At 39.7% G+C, this 27,993-nt stretch overlaps 1 protein-coding gene across 1 annotated transcript in view; it reads left to right on the top strand.

Moving 5' to 3' along the window:
- SLC9C2 (solute carrier family 9 member C2 (putative)) overlaps positions 1 to 27,993 on the top strand; it is a 97,042-nt gene that overhangs the window by 20,282 nt on the left and 48,767 nt on the right. The window contains exons 5-10 of the mRNA XM_042257446.2: positions 2,113 to 2,229; positions 3,308 to 3,469; positions 11,508 to 11,607; positions 16,108 to 16,251; positions 18,530 to 18,698; positions 24,239 to 24,320. Of these exons, the coding sequence (XP_042113380.1) occupies positions 2,113 to 2,229; positions 3,308 to 3,469; positions 11,508 to 11,607; positions 16,108 to 16,251; positions 18,530 to 18,698; positions 24,239 to 24,320 (774 nt within the window). The remainder of the gene's footprint in view (positions 1 to 2,112; positions 2,230 to 3,307; positions 3,470 to 11,507; positions 11,608 to 16,107; positions 16,252 to 18,529; positions 18,699 to 24,238; positions 24,321 to 27,993) is intronic.

Genomic DNA, 27,993 nt, shown 5'->3' with positions numbered 1-27,993 from the left:
GCCTGGCAGGCTACAGTCCATAGGGTCACAAAGAGTCAGACATGACTGAGGCGATTTAGCATGTACAAGATGAAGCAGAGACAGAAGAAGGCTGAAAGAATAAGCAGAACGTTAGTGAGCTGTGGGGCAACTTCCATGCCTATATTAAGGCACAGGTTCCTGAAAGAGAGGAGAGAAAAGAAAGCAACAAAAACTATTTGAGAAATAATGGAGGAAAAATTTCTAAATTTGATGAGAACTATAAAGCCACAGACTCAAAAAGTTCAGCAAACTCCAAGCCCAAGAAATACAATTGAAAACTATACCATGATACATAAAAATCAAACTCCTAAACACCAGTGTAAAGAGAAGCTTTCAAAGGTAACCAGAGGGAAAAAGACACATTATATACAGAGACACAAAACTAATAATAATAACCAGCTTCTCTTCAGAAACATTGCAAGCCAAAAGATGGTATGTAACACTTTTAAAATCCTGAAAGAAAAATACTGCCAGCTTAAAATCCTCAGTAAAATTATCTTTTAAAAGTAAAGGAGAAATAAAGACTTAAATATAAAGGCTGAAAGAATTTATCACTAACAGACCTGTACTACAAAAATGTTAAAGAAGCCCTTTAGGCTGAAAGAAAATGGAACCAGATGGAAAATTTCATCTGCAAAAAAGAATGGAAAGCACCATAATTTTAAACTGATGGGAAAATATGACTTTTTCTTATTTTTACTCTTTTTAAAAGATGATATTTAAAGCAAAAATGGTTGCTGTCTATTGTGGGGTTTATTTACCTGCTCCTCCCCTTTGTGTATGGCATCCATCATCAGTATTACAAGCTGACTGCAAAAGTTCCAGCTATCATTCCATATTTCAGGCAGGAAACAGAAGAACAAGGGATGGAAAGATGTTCCTTTCAGCCAAGTCACCTCTCCCTCCAAGGAGTTTCCCAAAAGGTCCACTCAGTGACTTCCAGTTATATCTCAGTGGCCACTCTTAGAAGCCCAGGAGTTGGGGAACAGTTGTCATTTAGCTGAGCGCATTGCCACCCTGAGTAAAACCAGACTTGTTACCAAGAACAGAGGATAGATACTAGATAGGCAGGCACCAATAACTGTCATCCTTCTTACAAGTTGTATAACAGTAGGCAGTTAATTTGATTATATTTTCTATTAAACTGTTGGTAAATGTTAATAAAATTTTATATTTAATTTTTAAATACCAGCCTTATTGATATGTAACCCACACATCATAGAATTCACCCTTTTAAATTATAAAATTCAGTGGTCTTTAGTAGACTTACAGTTATGCAAGCATCATCATTACTTAATTTTAGAACATTTTCTTTAACCTCGAAAGAAATCTCATGCCTGTTAGCAGTCATTCATTCTCATTCCCTCATCCCCCAAGTTCCTGGCAACCAGTATTCTATTTTCTGTCTATGAGTCTGCATATTCTGGACATTTCATATAAATCAAACCATAAAATACGTGATTTCTGTGTCTGGCTTCTTTCACTTTGTAATTTTTTAAAGGTTCATCTATGTTGTAACAAGTATCAGTCAGTACTCCCTTCCATTTTATGGCTGAGTAATGTTCCATTATAGGGATAGATCACCTATATTTATCTGTTTAGCAGCTAATTGACCTTGTGTTGTTCCCACTTTTTTCCTGTTATGAAAATGCTGCTATGACTGTCCATGTACAAATTTTTGTGTGGATGTACATTTTTAGCTTTTTTGGGTATATGTCTAGGAGCAGAATTGCTAGGTCATATTTTATACTCATTTCTAAAATGTGGTTCTTTTGGAGTCTAACGATTGATATTTATTCAAGCTAAATGTAGTGACCTGAGAAGTGCTTTGTCTCATTTTGAAGTTCTAGCATGCTTTGAGGCAATGGACATTTCAAGATGTGCCATCACCACGTGCCTTTGCCATTGGAGATACAGAAGGCACAGTGGAGAAGTTAAAAAATGGTGATCGTGATTATCTTATAGATCCATCACAGTAATGACTGCCTTTTTTTTTCTAGCATATTCCTTCTCTTCTATTTTTGTATTTCCTGTGAAAGAGCATCATTTTCATGCACTGTACTAAATTATGTTCTATATTTCAATTTCCAGGCATTTCTAAGATGTATACTGATATCATTAGAGGAGAATCAATGGTCGTCTGTGGCTTCACATCCATTTTTTTTACAGTTTTTCAGAGAGGCATACTTCAGATGTCCAACTTTAGAGGTAAGAGTACTGTTTTTCTCTATTTCTTTTCTTTTTTTTTATTTTTAAATTTTTGGCTACCCTCCATGGTGTGTGGGACCTCAGTTCCCTGACTGGGAATTGAACCCATGCCCCCTGCATTGTAAGGTGGAGTTTTAACTGCTGGATCACTAGGGAAGTCCCATCTGTGTATTTTCTAAAATCATTCTTATGTAGTCCATTTTAATTCATACCAAAATTAAAATATATTCAAGATGTCTTAACTTTGCTACTTCCCCTATTCTTTACTTATGGACCAATTAAAATAGTATATCAGGTAACAAGAAAATAATTGCCACTGTGTGTTTCCTTAGATGAGAGGGGAAAGTTGTTAAAGAAATGATTTTCTATCTCTCAACATGCACGTGCGTACACACATACAGTTGTGTCATCTAGCTCAGATTAGTCTCTTTCCTAGACCAATCTGGATCTCAGTGAGTGAATGTTAAGAATTGATTCTCACATTGTTTACAACAGAAAAAAAACAACACTGTAAAGCATTTATCTTCCAATTAAAAAAAAAGAAGTGGCTTGGTCCTGAGTTTGAGTCTGAGGGTGAAAGTAGTACTGCGGAGTCAGGTTCTAGAAGTGATAATGAGCAGAAGTCACAAATAGGCTGCAGCTTGGTAGGGATCCTGAGCATAGTGTGCTTGGCCCTGACATAGTTTGTAAAAAAATATATATATATTTAAATATATTTTGACTCATTATTCACTCACCAGCTGAGTTTTTCACGTTTATCGGTTCAGTTCAGTCACTCAGTTGTGTCCACCTCTTTGCGACCCCACCGACTGCATCACACCAAGCTTCCCTGTCCATCACCAACTCACATTTATGCTCTTTGCCTAACTCCTGAGAGCATTTGAGTCTGCTGCCCCCAGATAAGCAAACCTCAAGCTGCAGACTGTGGGGGAAATGTATCCCCAGAACGCCTCTTTTGCCAGGCTTTCATGGGGAACTTCCATCTCTCAAAATCTCAAGAGCAAACCAACGGGCATTGGCCAAATGCCATTAATAAAAGAAAAAAAATTATTTCACCTTTCTTATTTCCTTTTTCTAGAGTTACATGTAATCATGGGCCTCATCTTTGATGTTTTGGGGAGCATAGCATGTGGATATTGGTGTGCAAGGATCATTCAGTTTATATTGACTGACCTGTTCAGCAATACACTGACCAATATAATTTTTTGCATCTCAATGGTGTACATGACTTTCTACATTGGTAAGACAGAAACAGATACAAAAATTCCATCCTTGATGTGTATTTTATGTTTTAATTTTCCCTTGTTCTTGAGTCCAGCTTCCTCCCAACAGCATTTTTTTTTTTAATGTGGCTCCTTTGTGTGTCTTGTCATACTATTTTCTGCCACCTCTAGCTCTTTCCTAGACTGTCTTAACATCCCCTAAATTTCAACTCCATGTTCCTTCTCTTGCATTCCTCCTCTATGTAGTTACTTTCTTATTCTTTTCTAACTCTACCCTTTGACCTTACATTTATTCCCTGGAAGTCCCCTGGAAGAGGAAACAGACCTGAGCCGATTTCTGCTCTGACCCTTAGCAACCCATCTCTAAAATGAGAAAGCTAGGAGAGAAGTTCCTGAGATCTTTTCCAGTTCAGCAGTACCCATTCAGTGGGTACCAGATTAAGGGGACCGTAGAAATGGCGGCCCTTACCTGAGGCTAGGAGGCAGGAAAGGAGTTGGAGAAATCAGGTATATCTACTTCTGGAAGAAAAGCAGGACAGAGGAATAATCACAGGAATCAGAGTGCCTAATGCTGGGAGACCTTCACACAGTTATCTTCTAGTTTAATCCAGTGAGCTTGGGAACTAAAGTTTTTATCCCACTGAGTGAGATAACCAGTCCCCCAAAGCCATAGAAACTATGGCAAAAACCTAGCCAAATTCTGCTTCTCCTCTTAGCTCACACAGTGGAGCAATTCCATCCATGAAAGGCCTCAAGTATCAAGAGGTTAATTACTCTTCTTTTCACCTCCAGTTACCAAACAGTCCTGCTTTCTCTATGATAAAGTGCTACCTATTGTTGCTCACCACCCCAAATCAGTAAAATTACAGAAAAACTTTCACTGAAGACTCATTTCCTTGCTGTCTTCATTTTTCCCCTCCCTTATGTCCCTGTTACAAATGCCTTAAGTGCCCGAAGGAAAAAAGTTAGTATTTCCTTTTTTTCCCCCTTGGACCGTAAGTTCCTTGAGATAGAGCTGTCTCTTATCCATCTTTATATTTATTATCTTTTCTATGTTCCCCGAGTCAAGCCCAATGCTTGCCATAGGCTCAATAACAATTAAACACATGTTGGTTGAATAAACTATTAGTCCTTAAAGAGCTTGAAAGTTAGGAAGAGTTCACTTCAAACCCGAGCTTTACAATTTATTAGCTTGGTAACTTTGGAATATTACTTAACCTCTTTAAACTTCAGTTAGTTCCTCATCTATAAACGTGATATAATACAGCCTAATTTAGAGGGGTGTGCCAGGCGTTACTGAGGTAGCATGTGTCATGTGACTCACTCATGCTGGCGTCCTGAAGATAACTTTGATTGGCTCACAAGAGCTGACTGTCCACATCTCTTTCCAGCACTTTATTCAAGTGACATAATGTGGGTGTAGCTTGAAATAGGCCATAGTGGGACCTTGGAAATTGGCTGACACAATCTTTAACCACTCAGATTGCTGCTGATAAACATGTACCAGCATGCCACTAGGCTCAAGGTAGGGCAGCTAATAAATGGTGATTCCTTTCCCCTTTTCCTCTTAATTCACGTAGGTGCTCTCGGTCAAGTGATTGAGAGGTCTTCTCCTTCCCTTGCTCTCAGAAAGAATCTGCTACAAAGCCTTGATCTTGGACCCCTAGCCTCCAGGCTGTGAGATAATACATTCTTGTTGAAGACACTTTGGTAACAGCCCTAGGAAATGAATACCCATTCCCTCATCCATAACACTTTCTTCTGCTTCAGGAATTAAAAACAATTTTCTGGCCGTTCTCTCCTCTTATACTTAATCAGATCCTGATAATAAAAGTCAGGAATAGATAGTTCTAAGGAGAAGTTCCACTGCCAGAAAGCTAGACATAGATAAAATTTTTATTTACACATTCTGTAACGTGACATTTCTGTCTTATTATCTAATTTTATTTTTTTTCTTCATTAACGAACACATTGTTAACTGGCTTGAATCCAGGGAGTGTCTAATTGAGGTTTGGACCTCATCTCTTTGAGCACACTTAGTAATTTCCATTTTTGTCTCATTAAATCCACAGTACTTGGGGTTTTAGAAATCACCTGTATCAGCACATTTGTTCTTTTTTCATAAAATAAAATAGGAAATTGCACAGATATTGCCACATAGACGAGACACTTTGGAACATTGTTGGTTGACAGGTAGTATGGCTAACAATGTTAATATATCAGCCCATGGAAAAAAATTTTAGTCTTGGGACCCCATGTACTGTATCTTGCCAGGCGCCTGTGTCTGTGGGATTATCCAGGCAAGAATACTGGAGTGGGTTGCCATTTCCTTCTCCAGGGGATCTTCCCGACCCAGGAATCAAACCCAGGTCTCCTGCATTGCAGGCAATTTCTTTACTAAGATATGAGGGAAGCCCCCAAAATGCGAGTATTAGTCACTCAGTTGTGTCCGACTCTTTGTGACCCCATGGTCTGTCCATGGAATTCCCCGGGCGAGAATACTGGAGTGGGTTGCCATTCCCTTTTCCAGGGGATCTTCCCTACCCAGGGATTGAACTCAGTCTTCTGCATTGCAGGCAGATTCTTTACCATCTAAGCTACCAGGGAAACCCTAGTGTATAAAAGGCACTTTAAGAGAGTCATCGTATAATTCATATAAGATGATGGACTGTGTGTAAGTCTAGGCCAGAGTTACAGGAGGGGAGGTAAGATGATGGACTGTGTGTAAGTCTAGGCCAGAGCTACAGCAAGAGTAGTGGTGAGAGGGGTCTGTTATAGCAGAAGGAATATTTTATCAAATGGCATTGGTCAGAATTTCTGATGAATGGAAACAGCTTTTAGTCAGTTTTATTGTTTTAAAACAATGCATTCCTTTCTTACCTGTGCCAAGGCTGATTGTTCTCATTCTTTTTTTATGTCATTGGTCTAGGCTATAAATGTCAAAGGACTTCGGTCATGACCCTAACATTTTCTTGTTGGGAAACATCCATTCCTGAATCCTGTTGTTTTTAGGAAACAAAATCCTTTTGATTCTCCTATTAGGAGGACCTTCACTTTTTCTAAACCAGAGAGAAAAAGAGAGAGTTTGAGAGAGAGAGCCACTTTCCTGTGGCATCAATTTCCTGTGATGGTTTCTTACAACTGAGTGAGAAAAACTTTACAACTCTATTTTTAACAACTTGGGTTTATGCTGATGAAAATTACTTTATTACATGTTCTGTGCCTGCTTGTACATTTAAAATACCATTTAAAGTAATAACATTTGTAATTTTCAAAAGACTTTGTTTTTCTAATTTTAAAACTAATACATGTTCCATGTAGAATTGTGGAAAAAATCTGAGAAGTCAAAGAAGAAATCACCCATAAATTTACCAAAGATACATTTTGTTATATGTACTCAGTTTTCAAAAAATACATATGTACATAGATGTATTAATATATGCCTTTATACTATATGTTCTTGTTATATTGGGATTATACTAAATAATATCAGTTTAAAAATGAAGTTACTTAGTGGTTTCCTTGTAGTAGATGTTTCCTCTAAGTAGTGACTGTTATTTAAAAAAACTATAAGTTTTAAAATCCTGTAGTTTGAGTTACAGGAAATTGGAAATAAGATGTTGAGGAATAATTTTCCTATTATCACAGTCCCTAATACTGCTGGTTTATTGCCCCTGGTTACTTATGCTAAATTCAGTTAAATAAGTAGGTTAAAAGAAATCTAAAGTAGCTTTAAGTGATTCAATTCAGTTCAGTTCAGTTGCTCAGTGGTGTCCAACTCTTTGTGACCCCATGAATCGCAGCATGCCAGGCCTCCCTGTCCATCACCATCTCCCGGAGTTCACTCAGACTTACGTCCATCGAGTCCGTGATGCCATCCAGCCATCTCATCCTCTGTCATCCCCTTCTCCTCCTGCCCCCAATCCCTCCCAGCATCAGAGTCTTTTCCAATGAGTCAACGCTTTGCATAAGGTGGCCAAAGTACAGCTTTAGCATCATTCCTTCCAAAGAAATCCCAGGGTTGATCTTCAGAATGGACTGGTTGGAACTCCTTGCAGTCCTAGGGACTCTCAAGAATCTTCTCCAACACCACAGTTCAAAACCATCAATTCTTCAGCGCTCAGCCTTCTTCATAGTCCAACTCTCACATCCATACATGACCACAGGAAAAACCATAGCCTTGACTAGACGGACCTTAGTTGGCAAAGTAATGTCTCTACTTTTGAATATACTATCTAGGTTGGTCATAACTTTTCTTCCAAGGAGTAAGCGTCTTTTAATTTCATGGCTGCAGCCACCATCTACAGTGATTTTGGAGCCCAAAAAGATAAAGTCTGACACTGTTTCCACTGTTTCTCCATCTATTTCCCATGAAGTGATGGGACCAGATGCCATGATCTTCGTTTTCTGAATGTTGAGCTTTAAGCCAACTTTTCGCTCTCCTCTTTCACTTTCATCAAGAGGCTTTTTAGCACCTCTTCACTTTCTGCCATAAGGGTGGTGTCATGTCATATCTCAGGTTCTTGATATTTCTCCCGGCAATCTTGATTCCAGTTTGTGTTTCTTCCAGTCCAGCGTTTCTCATGATGTACTCTGCATATAAGTTAAATAAGCAAGATGACAATATACAGCCTTGATGTACTCCTTTCCCTATTTGGAATTAGCCTGTCATTCCATGTCCAGTTCTAACTGTTGCTTCCTGACCTGCATACAGATTTCTCAGGAGGCAGGTCAGGTGGTCTGGTATTCCCATCTCTTTCAGAATTTTTCCACAGTTTATTGTGATCCACACAGTCAAAGGCTTTGGCATAGTCAATAAAGCAGAAATAGTTGTTTTTCTGGAATTCTCTTGCTTTTTCAATGATCCAGTAGATGTTGGCAATCTGATCTCTGGTTCCTCTGCCTTTTCTAAAACCAGCTTGAACATCAGGGAGTTCACGGTTCACGTATTGCTGAAGCCTGGCTTGGAGAATTTTGAGCATTACTTTACTAGCATGTGAGATGAGTGTAATTGTGCAGTAGTTTGAGCATTCTTTTGCGTTTCCTTTCTTTGGAATTGGAATGAAAACTGACCTTTTCCAGTCCTGTGGCCACTGCTGAGTTTTCCAAATTTGCTGGCATATTGAGTGCGGCACTTTAAGAGCTTCATCTTTCAGGATTTGAAACAGCTCAACTGGAATTCTATCACCTCCACTAGCTTTGTTCGTAGTGATGCTTTCTAAGGCCCACTTGACTTCACTTTCTAAGATGTCTGGCTCTAGATTAGTGATCACATCATCATGATTATCTGGGTCGTTAAGATCTTTTTTGTACAGTTCTTCTGTGTATTCTTGCCACCTCTTTTTAATATCTTCTGCTTCTGTTAGGTCCATACCATTTCTGTCCCTTATCGAGCCCATCTTTGCATGAAATGTTCCCTTGGTATCTCTAATTTTCTTGAAGAGAGCTCTAGTCTTTCCCATTCTGTTGTTTTCCTCTATTTCTTTGCATTGATCGCTGAAGAAGGCTTTCTTATGTATTCTTGCTATTCTTTGGAACTCTGCATTCAGATGCTTATATCTTTCCTTTTCTCCTTTGCTTTTCACCTCTCTTCTTTTCATGGCTATTTGTAAGGCCTCCCCACTCAGCCACTTTGCTTTTTTGCATTTCTTTTCCATGGGGATGGTCTTGATCCCTGTCTCCTGTACAGTGTCACGAACCTCATTCCATAGTTCATCAGGCACTCTATCTATCAGATCTAGGCCCTTAAATCTATTTCTCACTTCCACTATATAATCATAAGGGATTTTTTTTAGGTCATATCTGAATGGTCTAGCGGTTTTCCCTACTTTCTTCAATTTAAGTCTGAATTTGGCAATAAGGAGTTCATGATCTGAGCCACAGTCAGCTCCCGGTTTTGTTTTTGTTGACTGTATAGAGCTTCTCCATCTTTGGCTGCAAAGAATATAATCAATCTGATTTCGGTGTTGACCATCTGGTGATGTCCATGTGTAGAGTCTTCTCTTGTGTTGTTGGAAGTGGGTGTTTGCTATGACCAGTGCACTTTCTTGGCAAAACTCTATTAGTCTTTGCCCTGCTTCATTCTGCATTCCAAGGCCAAATTTGCCTGTTACTCCAGGTGTTTCTTGACTTCCTACTTTTGCATTCTAGTCCCCTATAATGAAAAGGACATCTTTTTTGGGTGTTAGTTCTAAAAGGTCTTGTAGGTCTTCATAAAACCGTTCAACTTCAGCTTCTTCAGCATTACTGGTTGGGGCATAGACTTGGATAACTGTGATATTGAATGGTTTGCCTTGGAGATGAACAGAGATCATTCTGTCATTTTTGAGACTGCATCTAAGTACTGCATTTTGGATTCTTTTGTTGACCACGATGGCTACTCCATTTCTTCTGAGGGATTCCTGCCCGCAGTAGTAGATATAATGGTCATCTGAGTTAAATTCACCCATTCCAGTCCATTTTAGTTGGCTGATTCCTAGAATGTTGACATTCACCCTTGCCATCTCTTGTTTGACCACTTCCAATTTGCCTTGATTCATGGACCTGACATTCCAGGTTCCTATGCAATATTGTTCTTTACAGCATCGGATCTTGCTTCTATCACCAGTCACATCCACAGCTGGGTATTGTTTTTGCTTTGGCTCCATCCCTTCATTCTTTCTGGAGTTATTTCTCCACTGATCTCCAGTAGCATATTGGGCACCTAATGACCTGGGGAGTTCCTCTTTTTGTATCCTATCATTTTGCCTTTTCATACTGTTCATGGGGTTCTCAAGGCAAGAATACTGAAGTGGCTTGCCATTTCCTTCTCCAGTGGACCACACTCTGTCAGACCTGTCCACCATGACCCACCCGTCTTGGGTTGCCCCGCAGGCATGGCTTAGTTTCATTGAGTTAGACAAGGCTGTGGTCCTAGTGTGATTAGATTGACTAATTTTCTATGAGTATGGTTTCTCTGATGCCCTCTTGTAACACCTACCATCTTACTTGGGTTTCTCTTACCTCAGATCAATCAAAAGAATAATATAATCCTCTTCAAATTAATAAACAGTAAAGTGAACATTAAAAATAATAATACAATAATAATGATGACCATTTATTCCTTGTTTTAAAAGTATGCCAAGCATGTTTCGTGTAATCTGATTTTATTCTCACAACTCTGTCAGGCATTATTCTTTTACACTCATTCTACAGATACAGGGACACTAATGGAGAAAGGCGAAGTGACATTCCCAGAGGAACCATCTCTGCCCTGTTTAAAGGGTTTCTACTCTGAACTTGCATGTACTTTTTCTTCCTTCAGTCTGACATTTATAATGTACTGTTTGAAGGCTCTGTAACCTTCAGGACTGTTGGTATTAGTGGTGTTCAACCATTCTTCATAGTTGGTTTTCCTGTCTCAGACTGCATTGACACATTTATTTAGAGCCCAGGGAATTACATAGGGGAGCCTATATCATGCAAAAAACAATAGGCTTGAGGACCTGCAGTCACCAAGAAAGCACTGAGCTTGAGCCATAACCCCTAGGACATGCAGCACAGAGTCCTTGAGGTGCTGGGTAGAGGCTGTTAAACTTATTTTTCATTAGCTCTGTCCTCAAGGATGATCTATGGCAGGGGTTGGCAAACTATAGCCAGATATGCCTATTATTTTTGCATTGCCTATGAGCTAAGAATGGTTTTTACATAAAAAAAACAAATAAAAAATATTTTGCAGCATGCAAAAATTATTTGCAGTTAAAATTTCATTGTCCATTATTTATTGGGTGCTCATTTGTTACGTATTACCTGTGGCTGCTTATGCACTAGAACAGCTGAGGTGAATAGTTGCAACTAGGACCATGTGACCTGCAAATACTAAATATTTAGCATATGATCCTTCACAGAGAAAGTTTGTCAATCCCCAATCTAAGGATTAGGCCAATCCTTTTCAGCAACTTTCTAAGAAATGCAATAACTGACTGTTTTAAATTTCCCAATTCATCACTCAAGAGAAATAGCTCCATGTACAGATTTGAACACAACTAATTTTATTCTTTTTTTTTTTCTCCTCAGTGGAATTTTGGGGAATGTCAGGTACAGTTGCTTTAGCCACTGTAGGACTAAATTTAGATTCCTTAAGCTTTAAACCAAGGATCAAGTTGATAATTACTAAGTAAGTCTTATATTTTGTACTTGGTATAGGTCTCATAGAAGTTTAGTGCTTAAATGCCTTCACAAAAATAATAAATTTTCTTTTTATAACTTTTCTTTTAATTTTTAATTATACTGCCAGTCATATTTGAAAAGAACTTAAGTTACCAGTAATTATTGACATTCCTATTATGAATTGATATTCCTATTATGAATAATGTAATATCAGTGGCTCAGAGATCATAGTACTTCTTATAACTCTTTGATAAAAATTGAATTGTGAGAAGTTTAAAAACTACTTTATTCATTTGTTTGCTACATAACATACCTGAATGACAGTATCATAGTGTGGAAAGAGCTGGGAAAAGAAAAGTAGCAGAAAGGTGCAATACCAGCAAACCCTAATCTAGCTTTACCTCTGGTGTAATAAGAATATCTGTGGACAGAGTAAAAGCCATTTGCCTGTCTTCTCAGACAAATGCATTAGCCGTTCTCTGAGCAGCTGTGCTAAATTATAGAATTGTCTCAGAACTATTTCATACCGAGTCATAGTCTAGTGTATAAATTCTCACACTGGATGAAAGCCAGTGTTGAAATGAGAAAAATAAGCCATTATCCTGAGTTTTCCCATGAAGATTTGTTGCTTTAATATAAGGGACTATTTTTTTGTTCTGGAATTATGTCCTTCATACATTTTAGACGTTTAAAATGTCATTTCTCTCATGAAATTCCAGTCATGGAAGATGGCACTTAAAAAAAAAAATTACTTTGTAACTTTTAAAAAAATGGCCTCTGTAGCTTATTTTAGTCTTGTGTATATGTGAATGACACTTTACTGGTTTTTAAAAACCAGAAGCTTAGAAATAACTAGCTGAAAGAACATATCCTTTTCCTCTGAATTTTGGACAGTTTTCTGAGCTCAGTCATGCTATCTGTCAGCATCATTATAAATTACTCATTCTATTCATTCAATTGTTTATTCTTATATGTATTCAACCAGGCCTTTCTTATTATCTCCTATGCTGCTGCTGCTAAGTCGCTTCAGTCGTGTCCGACTCTGTGAGACTCCATAGGCGGCAGCCCACCAGGCTCCCTGTCCCTGGGATTCTCCAGGCAAGAATGCTGGAGTGGGTTGCCATTTCCTTTTCCAACGCATGAAAGTGAAAGGTGAAAGTGAAGTTGCTCAGTCATGTCCAACTCTTCGCAACCCCGTGGACTGCAGCCTACCAGGTTCTTCCGTCCATGAGATTTTCCAGGCAAGTGTACTGGAGTGGGTTGCCATCGCCTTCTCTGGTATCTCCTATGGCCTGGACATTGTATCCTAGGTTTGGGGCTTTGAAAATAAGTCCCTTCTCAGAAGACACTCATTGTTAAATGATGGATGTGTTTATTTAAGAGACTATGAATAAGTATAAATAATTATATCTTTATTGGAGAAGGCAATGGCAACCCACTCCAGTACTCTTGCCTGGAAAATCTCACAGATGGAGGAGCCTGGTAGGCTGCAGTCCCTGGGATTGCTGCTAGTTGGACATGACTGAGCAGCTTTGCTTTCACTTTTCACTTTCATGCATTGGAGAAGGAAATGGCAATCCACTCCAGTGTTCTTGCCTGGAGAATCCCAGGGACAGGGAGCCTGGTGGGCTCCCATCTATGGGGTCACACAGAGTTGGACATGACTGAAGCGACTCAGCAGCAGCAGCAGAATCTTACTATATGTAAGGCATTTCTTAAGGTCCTGTGGAGACATTTAAAAAATTCTTCTACTCAGTCAGTTATTCCATCATTTCTGAATTTTGATAAAACTAAGCTGTAGGGTTTGAGGTCCCACTGATATCCTTTTCTGTTAGGAGTTCTGAATCAACGGAATCAAGCAACAGGAGTCAGGTAGAGAAGTGGACTGTCTGCTTGATTGGAGTAATGCTGTATCAGAGAACATGGTTTCAATCTGCAGCTAAAATGAGGCTTCCTAACATTTCTTTCCCAGTGTAGATCTTGAGGCTTACCTATAGGGAGACTGGTTTGTGGGTCAGACAGATGGTTACCCAGTCCTCTGAAAGGGGAGGTCTGAATAGAGGGGTTCAAGAAGGGGCAGGACTTGAGATCTGACTGTACAAGTCAGACCTGGCCCAGACCCAGGTGTGATACCACAGGGAGCCAGAGCAGCCCCAGGCCCTAAGCACTGAATTTTTGGAGGTGGGGTCAGATGTGTATATTTTTGTTTTTGCTTTTTTTAAGTTGTTTTTTTTTTTTTTTTTTTGATGTGGACCATTTTTAAAGTCCTTATTGAATTTGTTACAACGTTGCTTCTGCTTTATGTTTTGGTTTTTTGGCTCCGAGATGTGGGTTCTTAGCTCCCAGATCAGGAATCAAACCCATACCCTCTGCATTAGAAGGAGAAATCCTAACCGCTGGAAGGCCAGAGAAGTCACAAGACATGTAGATTTTTGGAAAGCAATTTGAGTGGTTCTAATGTGCTTCTCAGCTTGAGAACCATAGTGTTGTAGATGACTGGCACTGTGGGGACTCAGAGGAGTATCATGTCCACTGAGTGTGCTGAGGATATTTTTCCTGAAGAGTAGGGGATTAGAGTCAGCCTCACAACATCTTTAGGAATTTGGTAGATGAGAAGTCAGACAGAAGAGACCTTCAAGATAAGGGCATGAGTGTGCCCATATGACCCAGAAATCCCACTGCTAGGCATATATTCTGAGGAAACCAAAATTGAAAAAGACACATGTGCCCCAATGTTCATTGCAGCACTGTTTACAACAGCTAGAACATGGAAGTCAGAGAAGGAAATGGCAACCCACTCCAGTACTCTTGCCTGGAAAATCCAATGGATGGAAGAGCCTGGTAGGCTGCAGTAGTCCATGGGGTCTCAAAGAGTCAGACAGGACTAAGCGATTTCACTTTCACTTTTCACTTTCATGCATTGGAGAAGGAAATGGCAGCCCACTCCAGTGTTCTTGCCTAGAGAATCCAGGGGATGGTGGAGCCTGGTGGGCTGCCGTCTATGGGGTCGCACAGAGTCGGACACGACTGAAGCAACTTAGCAGCAATAGCAGCAGCAGAACATGAAAGTAACCTAGATGTCCACTGACAGATGAATGGATAAAGAAGCTGTGGTACATATATACAATGGAATGCTACTCAGCCATAAAAAGGAATGCATTTGAGTCAGTTCTCATAAGCTTATTATACAGTGTGAAGTAAGTCAGAAAGAGAAATATAAATATCATATACTGATGCATATCTATGGAATCTAAAAAGATGGTACTGATGAGTTTCTTTTTAGGGCAGCAATGGAGAAGCAGACATAGAAAACAGACCTATGGACCTGGGGGAAGGGGAGGAGGGGGAGGGTAGGATGTATGGGGAGAGTAACATAGAAATTTACATTACCATATGTAAAATAGATAACCAATGGGAATTTGCTGTATGACTCAGGGAACTCAAACAGGTGCTCTGTGACAATTTAGAAGAGTAGGATGGGAAGGGAGATGGAAGGGAGGTTTGGGAGGGAGGGGACATGGATGTACCTATGGCTGATTCTTATTGATGTATGACAGAAAACCACAAAATTCTGTAAAGAAATTATCCTTAAGTTAAAAAAATTGAAAAAAAAAAAAAAAGATAAGGGCATGAGTGTACCTGCTCAGTCGCTCAGTCATGTCCAACTCTTTGTGACCCTGTGATCTGTAGCCCGCCAGATTCCTCTGTCCATGGGATTCTCCAGACAAGAATACTGGATAAAGGACTTTCATGCAAATCACAAAAGGAGAAGTAGTGCAGAGCGTGTTGAGGGGATCCAGTCAGCTATTACAAAGTCAGGGTTAACCAAACAGGGGGCTCCTGGCAGTAGACTCAGCTGTGGTTTTCAGTCATGGGTCTGACATGGATATGCTGCCAACTCATCTCAGCAAAATCGCCACATCACCAACTTGGTGGGGGGTGGAATCTTTATTTTTCTGCCTCGATCTTACTACTCTGCTGCGAGAGAGGCAGCCCACAGATATTGGTGTGATGAGGGTGATGGGAATATGAAATGATGTATTTTAGTTCCAACAAAATACTTTTCAATGAAATTCATTAATTTTTATTTAGGTATAGTTTATTTATAATATTTATTAATCTCAACATAATACAAGGTAGTGACAATATTTTTATAGTTTTTACTCCATTTAAAGTTATTATAAAACAGTGGCTATATTTTCCTGTGCTATATATATCTTTGTTGCTTATTTATTTTATACATGGTAGTTTTTATCTCTTAATCCCCTACTCCTATCTTGCTGTTCTTTTTCCCCACTGGTAACCACTAGTTTGTTCTCTATATCTGTGAGTCTGTTTCTGATTCCAACAAAATAGTTTTTAAATGTTGACAGTAGTGGTGATGGAGGCAAAGACCTCTACTAAGACAAGAATGGTAGATATGTGTTAGATGCTTTAATGTGAAAAGGAAACTATTTTAAAAAAAAGCACATCCCTTAAAGTGTGATTTCCTTTCCATTTATCCTAGGTTTCTAATAATGTTTTCATGTACATTCCAACATTTAATATACACTTTCTTTGGCATCGTAATTGGATGTGGAGAAGTCAAATATTTTCAATTTCACACTGTAGTTTTCATATTTATCTTATTTGTAACAGTGAATTTTGTAAGGTAAGGATTATAATTTAAAGTTTGCTTACGGGACTCAGGTTCTCAAGTCCAGAATTAGAATTGAGAAGTGGGTTATAGCAAAAGGAGCTGTGGACATGCAGTCAGGAAACCTGTATTGTTGTCAAGGTCCTGACAATAGCTTGCTATGGAACTGAGGGAAAGTCTATTTACTCTTCAAGGTTTCATGTAAAGAGAGAAAGGGCAGAACAGCAGCATCAGCATAACCAATGAGCTTGATAGAGATGCAAATTCATGAGCTCATCCCATTTAACTGATTTGAATCTATGGAGATGAGATGCAGGAAACTGTTTCAACATGTTTAAGTGTGAGCACCCCAGGAACCAGATTAATGGCTCCTAACATTTTGTTGACTTCATCATCATTTATTATTGTCACAACTATGATAAAGCCATTTATTTAACATTAACTGTGCACAGTATGTCACAAGAAAGTAAAGTGTGCCACGGTTTCCATTGTTTCCCCATCTATTTACCATGAAATGATGGGACCAGCTGCCATGATCTTAGTTTTTTGAATGTTGAGTTTAAGCCAGGTTTTTCACTCTCCTCTTTCACCTTCATCAAGAGGCTCTTTAGTTCCGCTTTGCTTTATGCTGTAAAGAGACTTATTGAGAAAAATGTGTTGGAGATGGTGAGTCAAACAAAGGCCTGGATGTCATAATCATTGCTAGCATGTGTTAAGTGCTGACCACCCTCTAAACATCATTCTAACCCCTATGAATTTTACTTCATTTAGTTGAATCTTCATGAAAGTCCTTTGAGGCAATTCAATGACTATTATTTTTCCATTTTACAGATGAAGAAATTGAGGCTTGAAGAGATTAAATAACTTGCTTAAGGTTTCATAGTAATAAAAGTCTAAATTTGAACCTAAGTAGACTGACTCCAGAGCCTTTGCTAAACTGCCTTTCTCTTTTTGATATCAGGAAATGACATCAGTTGTTCTATTTCATCTGAACTCAATGGTATTTTAGAGAAAAATCATTTAGTAAGGCTGAAAATGTTGGTAATTACTTTGCAAAAGACTTAAATGCAAGGTGGAGGTGCTGTGCTATGCTAAGTCACTCAGTCATGTCTGACCCTTTGCGACCCTGTGGACTATAGCCCACCAGGCTCTTCTGTCCATGGGCATTCTCCAGGCAAGAATACTAGAATGGGTTGCCATGCCCTCCTCCAGGGGATCTTCCCAACCCAAGGATCGAACCCAGGTCTCCTGCATTGCAGGCAGATTCTTTACTGTCTGAGTCACTGACAAGCTCCTTAGAAGGTCATGGCAGGGTTCAGAAATTAGACCAGGAGGACCCGTAGATCCTGAAGAGTTTGCCCAAATCAATTGTATATATTATAGATGGCAAATTGTAGATAACAGGAATCCTCTAAATTGTCTTATGAAATTCATAGCTAAGTGACTGATACGCAATATCTTTTTTGAAGCTGAAATATATCAATTGTATTTCTGCTGAAATCTCATTTGAAGGACAATGAGATGCAAGTCGATTACAGGTAGAATCTAAATTTTAGCATAGAGTCCTATAGAAAAATAATCTATAGTGAAAGGAGGCAAGAATTGAAATTATTTGTGTGATTTAGTGTACGATTCTTGGGGTGGCTCAGCTGGTAAAGAATCCACCTGCAATGCGGGAGACCTGGGTTCAATCCCTGGGTTGGGAAGATCCCCTGGAGAAGGGAATGACTACCCACTCCAGTATTCTGGCCTGGAGAACTCCAAGGACTGTATATCCATGGGGTTGTAGTCAGACACGACTGAGCGACTTTCACCTTGACTTTCTTGTAGCAGCTCAAAAAATTTGGTTGAGCTAAATTTATTAAAGTGTCTACAATGATTTTACTTTTTCCTCATGACAGGTCCTTCTGGTCTAATTTCTGAATCCTGTCATGACCTTCCAAGGAGTTTGTCAATGTTATCTGAAGAAGTTTCCCTGCAGGGATTTACTACCAAAATCCTAAACAGCACACACTAGTATTAATGATAATTTCTTATACTTGTATAGAACTTCTAGCCTTATTTTTCAAGATTTGAGTATTATATGCAAAATTTAGATAGTAGATTTGGTTAGTTCCAGAAAGTTTGAACAACTTATCAATAAACTGGATTGACTTCTCTTTTCTGAAAAAATTTTCATGAAATTTAGTATTTGCTACATAGTATCAACCGTACCCCCCCAAAAAAAACCCCAAGCCCCAAAACACATGAATACATAAGGTGTTATTTAAACTAAATGTTTTTCTTTCAACAGGTTTGTTACTGTTATGTTAGTGAGCCCTGTTCTGATACATTCAAGTTATGAGTACAACTGGAGGTGGGGAATTGTTACAGCATGGTCTGGAATTAAAGGAGTTTTTAGCTTACTCTTTGCTCCTGAAGTTCATAATCTGGCTGAACAAAGAGTGGAGTCACCACAGCTGGTAAGAAAAATCATATCCCATGATTATTTATATTTACTCATTTTATTTTGTAGCACTTTTCATAGTACCCAATAATAAAAGCTAACCATGTAAAAAATTAGATTTGGAGAATGCATTCTTTTAAGTAGAAAGGAACTTATGGAGGAAAGTTAATATTGACGGTGTGAAAGGGACCAAATATCAAGTAATGGTGATGGCTATGGGAGTGAGATACACTTGGGATTGAATTCGGGCCCCACCATTCACAGGTTGAGTGATCTTGGGTGAGTTTTTTAGACTTGTGGGACTTTAAGTTGAAGATCGCAATGATACTTAGTAAAACACTTGACAGCTTAGTAAATGTTCAGTAGGTGTTGTTGAACACACAAATGCTGTTTTTCAAGAGCTGTCAGAAAGTATGAAAAAACCAGTACCCTATTTAGAGCATTCCAGTTCCCATAGCATCAGAGTGAAAACTGAAATGCTTATTAAATATACTAAGAAAAAAAGATTTTATAAATGTTTGGATTAAGGATCTAGTTAATATTTATACCTTTTCAGTTCAGTTCAGTTCAGTTCATTCGCTCAGTCGAGTTCAACTCTTTCCAACCCATGGACTGCAGCATGCCAGGATTCCCTGTCCATCTCCAACTCCCAGAGTTTACTCAAACTCATGTCCACTGAGTCGGTGATGCCATCCAACCATCTCATGCTCTGTTATCCCCATCTCCTCCCACCTTCAATCTTTCCCAGCATCAGAGTCTTTTCAAATGGATCAGTTCTTTGCATCAGGTATCCAAAGTATTGGAGTTCCAGCTTCAGCATCAGTCCTTCCAATGAATATTCAGGATTGATTTCCTTTAGGATGGACTGGTTGGATCTCCTTGCAGTCCAAGGGACTCTCAAGAGTCTTCTCCAACACCACAGTTCAAAAGCATTGATTATTTGGCACTCAGCTTTCTTTTTTTTTTTTATGGATCATCAACTGTTTTTATTTTTATTTTTATTTTTTTTCAGTTTTTTTTTTAATTTTAAAATCTTTAATTCTTACATGCGTTCCCAAACATGACCCCCCCTCCCACCTCCCTCCCCACAACATCTCTCTGGGTCATCCCCATGCACCAGCCCCAAGCATGCTGCACCCTACGTCAGACATGGACTGGCGATTCAATTCTTACATGATAGAATACATGTTAGAATTCCCATTCTCCCAAATCATCCCACCCTCTCCCAACTCTCACATCCATACATGACTACTGGAAAAACCATAGCTTTGACTAGATGGACCTTTTTTGGCAAAGTTACGTCTCTGCTTTTGAATAAATTGTCTACATTGGTCATAACTTTTCTTCTAAAGAGGAAGCATCTTTTAATGTCATGGCTGCAGTCACTATCTGTAGTGATTTGAATCCCCCAAAAATAAATTCAGCCACTGTTTCCACTGTTTCCCCATCTATTTGCCATGAAGTGATGAGACCAGATGCTGTGATCTTAGTTTTCTGAATGTTGAGCTTTAAGCCAACTTTTTCACTCTCTTCTATCACTTTTATCAACAGGCTCTTTAGTTCTTCTTCGCTTTCTGCCATAAATGTGGTGTCATCTGGATATCTGAGGTTATTGATATTTCTCCTGGCAATCTTGATTCCAGCTTGTGCTTCATCCAGCCCAGCGTTTCTCATGATGTACTCTGCATAGAAGTTAAATAAGCAGGGTGACAATATACAGCCTTGACGTACTCCTTTTCCTATTTGGAACCAATCTGTTGTTCCATGTCCAGTTCTAACTGTTGCTTCCTGACCTGCATACAGGTTTCTCAAGAGGCAGGTCAGGTGGTCTGGTATTCCCATCTCTTGAAGAATTTTCCATAGTTTATTGTGATCCACACAGTCAAAGGCTTTGATGTAGTCAATAAAGCAGAAATGCATGTTTTTCTGGAACTCTCTGCTATGGCAACCCACTCCAGTGTTCTTGCCTGGAGAATCCCAGGGACGGGGGAGCCTGGTGGGCTGCCGTCTACAGGGTCGCACAGAGTCGGACATGACTGAAACAACTTAGCAGCATGAGCAGCTTGCTTTTTCGATGATCCAATGGATGTTGGCAATTTGATCTCTGTTTCCTCCGTCTTTTCTAAATCCACCTTGAACATCTAGAAGTTCATGGTTCACATACTGTTTAAGCCTGGCTTGGAGAATTTTGAGCATTACTTTACTAGCGTGTGAGATGAGTGCAATTGTATCGTAGTTTTAGCATTCTTTGGCATTGCCTTTCTTTGGGATTGGAATGAAAACTGACCTTTTCCAGTCCCATGGCCACTGTTGAGTTTTCCAAATTTGCTGACATGTTGAGTGCAGCACTTTCACAGCATCATCTTTTAGGATTTTAAATAGCTCAACTGGAATTCCATCACCTCCACTAGCTTTGCTTGTAGCGATGCTTCCTAAAGCCCACTCAACTTCACACTCCAGGATGTTTGGCTCTAGGTGAGTGATCACACTATCCTGATCATCTGGGTCATGAAGATCTTTTTTCTGTGTATTCTTGCCACCTCCTCTTAATATCTTCTGCTTTTGTTAGGTCCATACCATTTCTGTTCTTTATTGAGCCCATCTTTGCATGAAAAGATGCATGGTATCTTTCCCTTGGTATCCCTCTATCACTTGAAGAGATCTCTAGTCTTTCCCATTCTATTGTTTTCCTCTATTTCTTTGCATTGATCACTGAGGAAGGCTTTCTCATCTCTCCTTGCTATTCTTTGGAACTCTGCATTCAAATGGATATATCTTTCCTTTTCTCCTCTGCCTTTTACTTCTCTTCACAGCTATTTGTAAGGCCTCCTCAGACAACCATTTTGCCTTTCTTTTTCTTGGGGATGGTGTTATCCCTGCCTCCTGTACAATGTCACAAACCTCCATCCATAGTTCTTCAGGCACTCTGTCTATCAGATCTAATCCCTTGAATCTATTTCTCACTTCCATTGTATAATTGTAAGGGATTTGATTTAGGTCATACCTGAATGGTCTAATGGTTTTCCCCACTTTCTTCAATTTAAGTCTGAATTTGGCAATCAGGAGTTCATGATCTGAGCCACAGTCAGCTCCCGGTCTTGTTTTTGCTGACTGTATAGAGCTTCTCCATCTTTGGCTGCAAAGAATTTAATCAATCTGATTTTGACATTGACCATCTGGTGATGTCCGTGTATAGTCTTCTCTTGTGCTGTTGGAAGAGGGTGTTTGCTATTACCCATTCGTTCTCTTGGCAAAGCTCTATTAGCCTTTACCCTGCTTCATTCTGTACTCCAAGGCCAAATTTGCCTGTTACTGCAGGTATTTCTTGACTCCCTACTTTGGATTCCAGTCCCCTATCATGAAAAGGACATCTTTTGGGGGTGTTAGTTCTAAAAGATCTTGTAGGTTCTTCACAGAACTGTTCAACTTCAGCTTCTTCAGCATTATTGGTTGGGGCATAGACTTGAATTACTGTGATATTGAATGATTTGCCCTAGAAACGAATAGAGATAATTCTGTTGTTTTTGAGATTGCATCCAAGGACTGCATTTTGAACTCCTTTATTGAATGTGATGGATACTCCATTTCTTCTAAGGGATTTTTGCCCACAGTAGTAGATAGAATGGTCATCTGAGTTAAATTCACCCATCCCAATCCATTTTAGTTTGCTGATTCCTCAAATGTTGATATTCACTCTTGTCATCTCTTGTTTGACCACTTCCAACTTGCCTTTGTTCATGGACCTAACATTCCAGATTCTTGTGCAGTATTGCTCTTTACAGCGTTGGACTTTACTTCCATCACCAGTCACATCCACAACTGGGTGTTGTTTTTGCTGGCTCTGTCTCTTCATTCATTCTTTATGTTGTTTAGGGCTAAATTAAAAATTAATTTCTTAAAAAATTTTAGCCTAGGCTACATTATCCACAGTGCAAGACAGAACTTGGTTTCCTTTCTACTCTCTCTCAAAACATTTTCCCCATGGGCCACCCAGTGGTTTTCCAGGCCAGTGGGAAATCAGGCAGTGGCAGCATCAGTGGGATGCCAGTGAAGGTCCAGAGAGCCCAGAACATCTGCTGACAGTGTTAGCGTACCTTAGTATTTGTGACAGTATTCTGTGAGCTCGCTGGATAGGTCATTAGAAGTTTCTAGAAGTCCCCAGGATATCCCTGCCACTTCCTGGTGAGATGAATCCCAAACCTACTCCTGGGAGGGTGAAAAGCACCTAAATAATGTGAATTAAGAACACTACCCATCAGGACTTCCCTGGTGATCCAGTGGTTAAGTCTTTACCTTCCAATGCAGGGGGTACGGGTTCAATCCTTATTCAGGGAGCTGAGATCCCACTTCCATTGGGGTCAAGAAGCGAAACTTAAAACAGAGACAATATTGTAACAAATTCAATAAAGACTTTAAAAATAGTCCATTCCAAAAAAAATTATTACATAAAGAAAGAGCACTACCCACCTCCCAAGGAACCTTAATCTGGAGGTAAATGTACAGAGTTTTTTGATATTATCCTACTGCAAGTACAGAATTTTCTCTTCTTTGCTCTTTTACTCCTGTCCTAGAAGATCCTAGAAGTACAGTAGTTTTTAAAATGTCTTTTCTGGAAGGAACAAATATCACCTCCCTCATCTTGTATGTGAGGAAACCAAAACCAAACAAACAAAAATAGCATGTTAGTGAAAGAACTCAGGCACCCTAACTCCCAAGAGAGAAAGAGCTGATTTTTAATAGTGCTTTAAAAAATAATGGAGTATCATAATCATTGCCATCTTTCCTGAGGATTTACACTCCATGTCTATGGGCATGGTCTGGAAATGCATTTGGAGTCCAAATATACCTGTGGTTTTGCAGTGAGTTTGGGTCCTTCCATGTTCCAGAGGAAAAGAATAATGACCAATATTTGAGCTCCCTCAGTTTTCTTTTGTGCAGGGAATTGGTCTAAAACCAAGACAATGAAATGTTAGCTAACATGTGAGTATCATTTTCCAGTGTTTCCCAAATCTGTCTGATGTTATGAATCCGTTTGATGCCACCCCAGACCTACAGAATCAGAATCTGCAGGGAATTAACCTGGGAGTCAGTGTCTTTAAGAAGCACTTCAGGTGCTTATTAAATAAGATCAGTCGTTTGGGAAATACTCTCTGAAGATGCATTGCTATTAACTCCACGTTTCAGTAAAGGACATTGAGACTCAGAGTAGTTAAGTTCACTGGCCTCAAATTCCATGGTTAATAAATGGCAGAGCCAAGATCTACAAATGTGGTTATGCTTCGGTGCAGTGCCTCTCTGAACCCCACTGCAGTTCCTGTCTGCTTCTTCAGAGCTTCTTGTAAGGCTTTTTGTAGCAGATGCTTGCAGTAAGTGCATTTCCCTGTCACCACTGCCTGCTGTTGCTGAACTTCCTGCCCCCAAACAGCCCTTTTGCCTCTTCTTACTTATCAGAGGTAGGATTTAAAAATGTGTATTAAGGTAGAATTTTGTTGGTGATTAACTGAACAATGATTCCCTTTGGAAAACGTATTAATGTGTATGTGTTTTGTCTTTCAGTTTATATTGTACATACAAGTAATATCCTTAATGACCTTGGGAATAAATTCATACATGATGACTCGTTTGGCCTGGACATTAGGTAAAGTCTATTTAACCAGGAAGAATAATGCGAATAGATTGTTGCTGAAGGTGGGACATTTCTTTTGGAGCTCAAGGAATTGATCATGAAATCACTCAGTTTTCATTCACTCCCTGTTAATAGAAACCACATTAAGAGTGCCTTAAACAAGACAGAAGCTGTTTCCCACCTCTCCCATCAGAAAATCAAGAAGAGTAGGATGGTTCTGTTCTACAAGGTTGTCCAGAAATTTCAAATCCTTCTCTTTCATTCCTCCTCTGCTTCCGGGGTGTTGCTCTTGTCTGCAGGGTAGAAGTGGGCTCACAGTCACTGTTACCTTCAATCCAATCAACTAGAAAGGGAAAATGGGGTGGGAGTGATGGTGGTGGTGATGGTGTCAATGGAAAGTAAGGAGGTTATTTAAAGAAGCTTCCTTCTGCATCCAGAAGTTGTACATATCATTACCACTCACAGTCCATTGGCCAGAACTTAGTCTCATGGGCACACAAGGGCAAAGGAAGATGGGAAGTACTATCTTAACTAACTAGTCATGTGCTTAGCCAAAGCATGGAGATTCTATTGGGAAAGAAAGAAGAGGAGAATGAAGGGAAGCAGTAAGCAGGCTCTGCCAGAGTTGCCTGTTTCTAGAAAAAATGTGAAGCTGTTGATAATAAAGTATATAAATATAATAAAATCACAAAAAGGCCCATGATCAATAAAGAAATCAGGATAAGATAATCAGTGGTAGTGGAGTCCATGAGGAGAGAGAGGATGGGGCAGAATTACACACAGTCTTGGAGGAATAGGGCCTTAGTATTGTCCAGTGTCCCATGGCCTGATCCTCAGCTTTGCTGGTGCAGAGACCTGATTTTGTTAGAGTGTCTAGAATGAATCAGATGGCTGGAAATTTACATCTGTTGCACTCCCAGGAGAATAGAGAAGCAGCAGAAAATCAATTTATTAATTTATAATGAGGATGATTTCTTTCTATGTCTGAAATAATTGTGATCATTACTCGGGTGAAAGTGAAAGTGAAGTCGCTCAGTCATGTCCGACTCTTTGCGACCTCATGGACTGTAGCCTACCAAGCTTCTCCATCCATAGGATTTTCCAGGCAAGAGTGCTGGAGTGGATTGCCATTTCCTATTCACCTCTAAATACCAATTTCCTTAATAAATTAGTAATCAGAAGGTTTCTTGGAAGGTGTGGAACTTGGGAGAGATTGATGGAAGGGTACTGAGGAAGGAGAGTTCTTATAAATAGAGAAATAGCTTGGTGAATTCAGCTTCTCTGCTTGTGCCTTTCCATAGTTCTGCCCACTCCTGAAACTGTGCCATATCAACACTATGGCAGAGCTTCTTGTGAAAGCTGACCTCAAAGTCTAGAGTGCTAGTATATGAATAGGACTAGTAAATGGGGCAGAGTTTTGGCAGCGCTCCTCCTCCCCCAGTCATGGGGTTTGCTCTTGTTTGCAGTGGAAAGTTGTGCTTGGGCCAGCATGAGCTTGCTACGCTGGAGTGTGAGTGAAGTTAACTTGATCCCTGAAGGTTTGCTGACACCTCCCTTCCCACCAATTTTTATAGGCTTTCACGGATCCAGACCCACTCTGCTCTCTTGGCTTATGACATGGCATCTGGTTTTCTCCCATGCTTGTTTGCTTGAGATTGCTCTTACTCTGATACTCAGAAACAAGATCAATAGGTTTTATTATCATGGAAATATTTTTTTCTTCTCCTTTTCTTCCCATACAATTTTTTTTCTTTGTATTTACATGAACTGTGAACTTCCAGATGTTCAAGCTGGTTTTAGAAAAGGCAGAGGAACCAGAGATCAAATTGCCAACATCCGCTGGATCATGGAAAAAGCAAGAGAGTTTCAAAAAAAACAATCTATTTCTGCTTGATTGTCTATGCCAAAGCCTTTGACTGTGTGGATCACAATAAACTATGGAAAATTCTTCAAGAGATGGGAATACAGACCACCTGACCTGCCTCTTGAGAAAGCTATATGCAGGTCAGGAAGCAACAGTTAGAACTGGACATGGAACAACAGACTGGTTCCAAATAGGAAAAGGAGTACGTCAAGGCTGTATATTGTCACCCTGCTTATTTAACTTCTATGCAGAGTGCATCATGAGAGACACTGGGCTGGAAGAAGCACAAACTGGAATCAAGATTGCCGGGAGAAATATCAATAACCTCAGATATGCAAATGACACCACACTTATGGCAGAAAGTGAAGAGGAACTAAAAAGCCTCTTGATAAAAGTGAAAGTGGAGAGTGAAAAAGTTGGCTTAAAGCTCAACATTCAGAAAACTAAGATCATGGCATCTGGTCCCATCACTTCATGGCAAATAGATGGTGAAACAATGGAAACACTGTCAGACTTTATTTTTTGGGACCCCAAATCACTGCAGATGGTGATTGCAGCCATGAAATTAAAAGACGCTCACTCCTTGGAAGAAAAGTTATGACCAACCTAGATAGCATATTAAAAAGCAGAGACATTACTCTGCAAACAAAGGTCCGTCTAGTCAAGGCTATGGTTTTTCCAGTGGTCATGTATGGATGTGAGAGTTGGACTGTGAAGAAGGCTGAGCACTGACGAATTGATGCTTTTGAACTGTGGTGTTTGAGAAGACTCTTGAGAGTCCCCTGTACTGCAAGGCGATCCAACCAGTCCATTCTGAAGGAGGTCAGCCCTGGGATTTCTTTGGAAGGAATGATGCTAAAGCTGAAACTCCAGTACTTTGGCCACCTCATGCGAAGTGTTGACTCATTGGAAAAGACTGTGATGCTGGGAGGGATTGGGGGCAGGAGGAGAAGGGGATGACAGAGGATGAGATGGCTGGATGGCATCACCGACTCAATAGACATGAGTCTGAGTGAACTCCAGGAGTTGGTGATGGACAGGGAGGCCTTGCATGCTGCGATTCATGGGGTCTGAAAGAGTCGGACATGACTGAGCTACTGAACTGAACTGAACTGAGCCTCAGAATTTTCATTATGAAACAAATATGTATGTCACATCCTTTATCCTCAGACTCGGTGCTCATCCTTTCTAGAATTACTCTCATATTAGCATGTAATTGACAAAACTGAATTTTATCAGGAAGAATTTCAAATTAGCTTCTTCCACCTGGTCTAATGCTTTCCATCCTCTGAATCTAGAGCTTGTCATACTACGTGGAGTAAGTCATAAAAAGAAAAACAAATACCATATGATATTACTTATATGTAGAATCTAATAAAAATAAGACACACATGAACACATTTATGAAACAAAAACAGGCTTACAGGTATAGAGAACAGACTTGTGGTTGCCAGGAGGGAAGGACTGGGAGTTTGGGATTAGCAGACACAAACCTTTACAGATAGGATGGATAAACAACAAGGTCCTACTCTATAGCACAGGGAACTATATTCAATATCTTGTGATAAATCATAATGGAAAAGAATATGCAGAATATGTGTGTGTGTGTGTGTGTGTGTGTGTGTATGTATGTATATTAGAGCAAGGCTTCCCTGTGGCTCAGCTGATAAAGAATCCACTGTAATGCAGGAGACCTGGGTTTGATCCCTGGTTTGGGAAGATCCCCTAGAGAAGGGAAAGGCTACCCACTCCCAGTATTCTGGCCTGGAGAATTTCACTGGACTGTATAATCCATAGGATCGCAAAGAGTTGGACACAACA

The sequence above is a fragment of the Ovis aries genome, chromosome 12 (assembly GCF_016772045.2).
Source record: "Ovis aries strain OAR_USU_Benz2616 breed Rambouillet chromosome 12, ARS-UI_Ramb_v3.0, whole genome shotgun sequence".
In the NCBI taxonomy this organism is placed as follows: domain Eukaryota; kingdom Metazoa; phylum Chordata; class Mammalia; order Artiodactyla; family Bovidae; genus Ovis; species Ovis aries.
The sequence above is the reverse complement of the archived record's forward strand: the minus strand, read 5'-3'. Positions and strand labels throughout refer to the sequence as shown.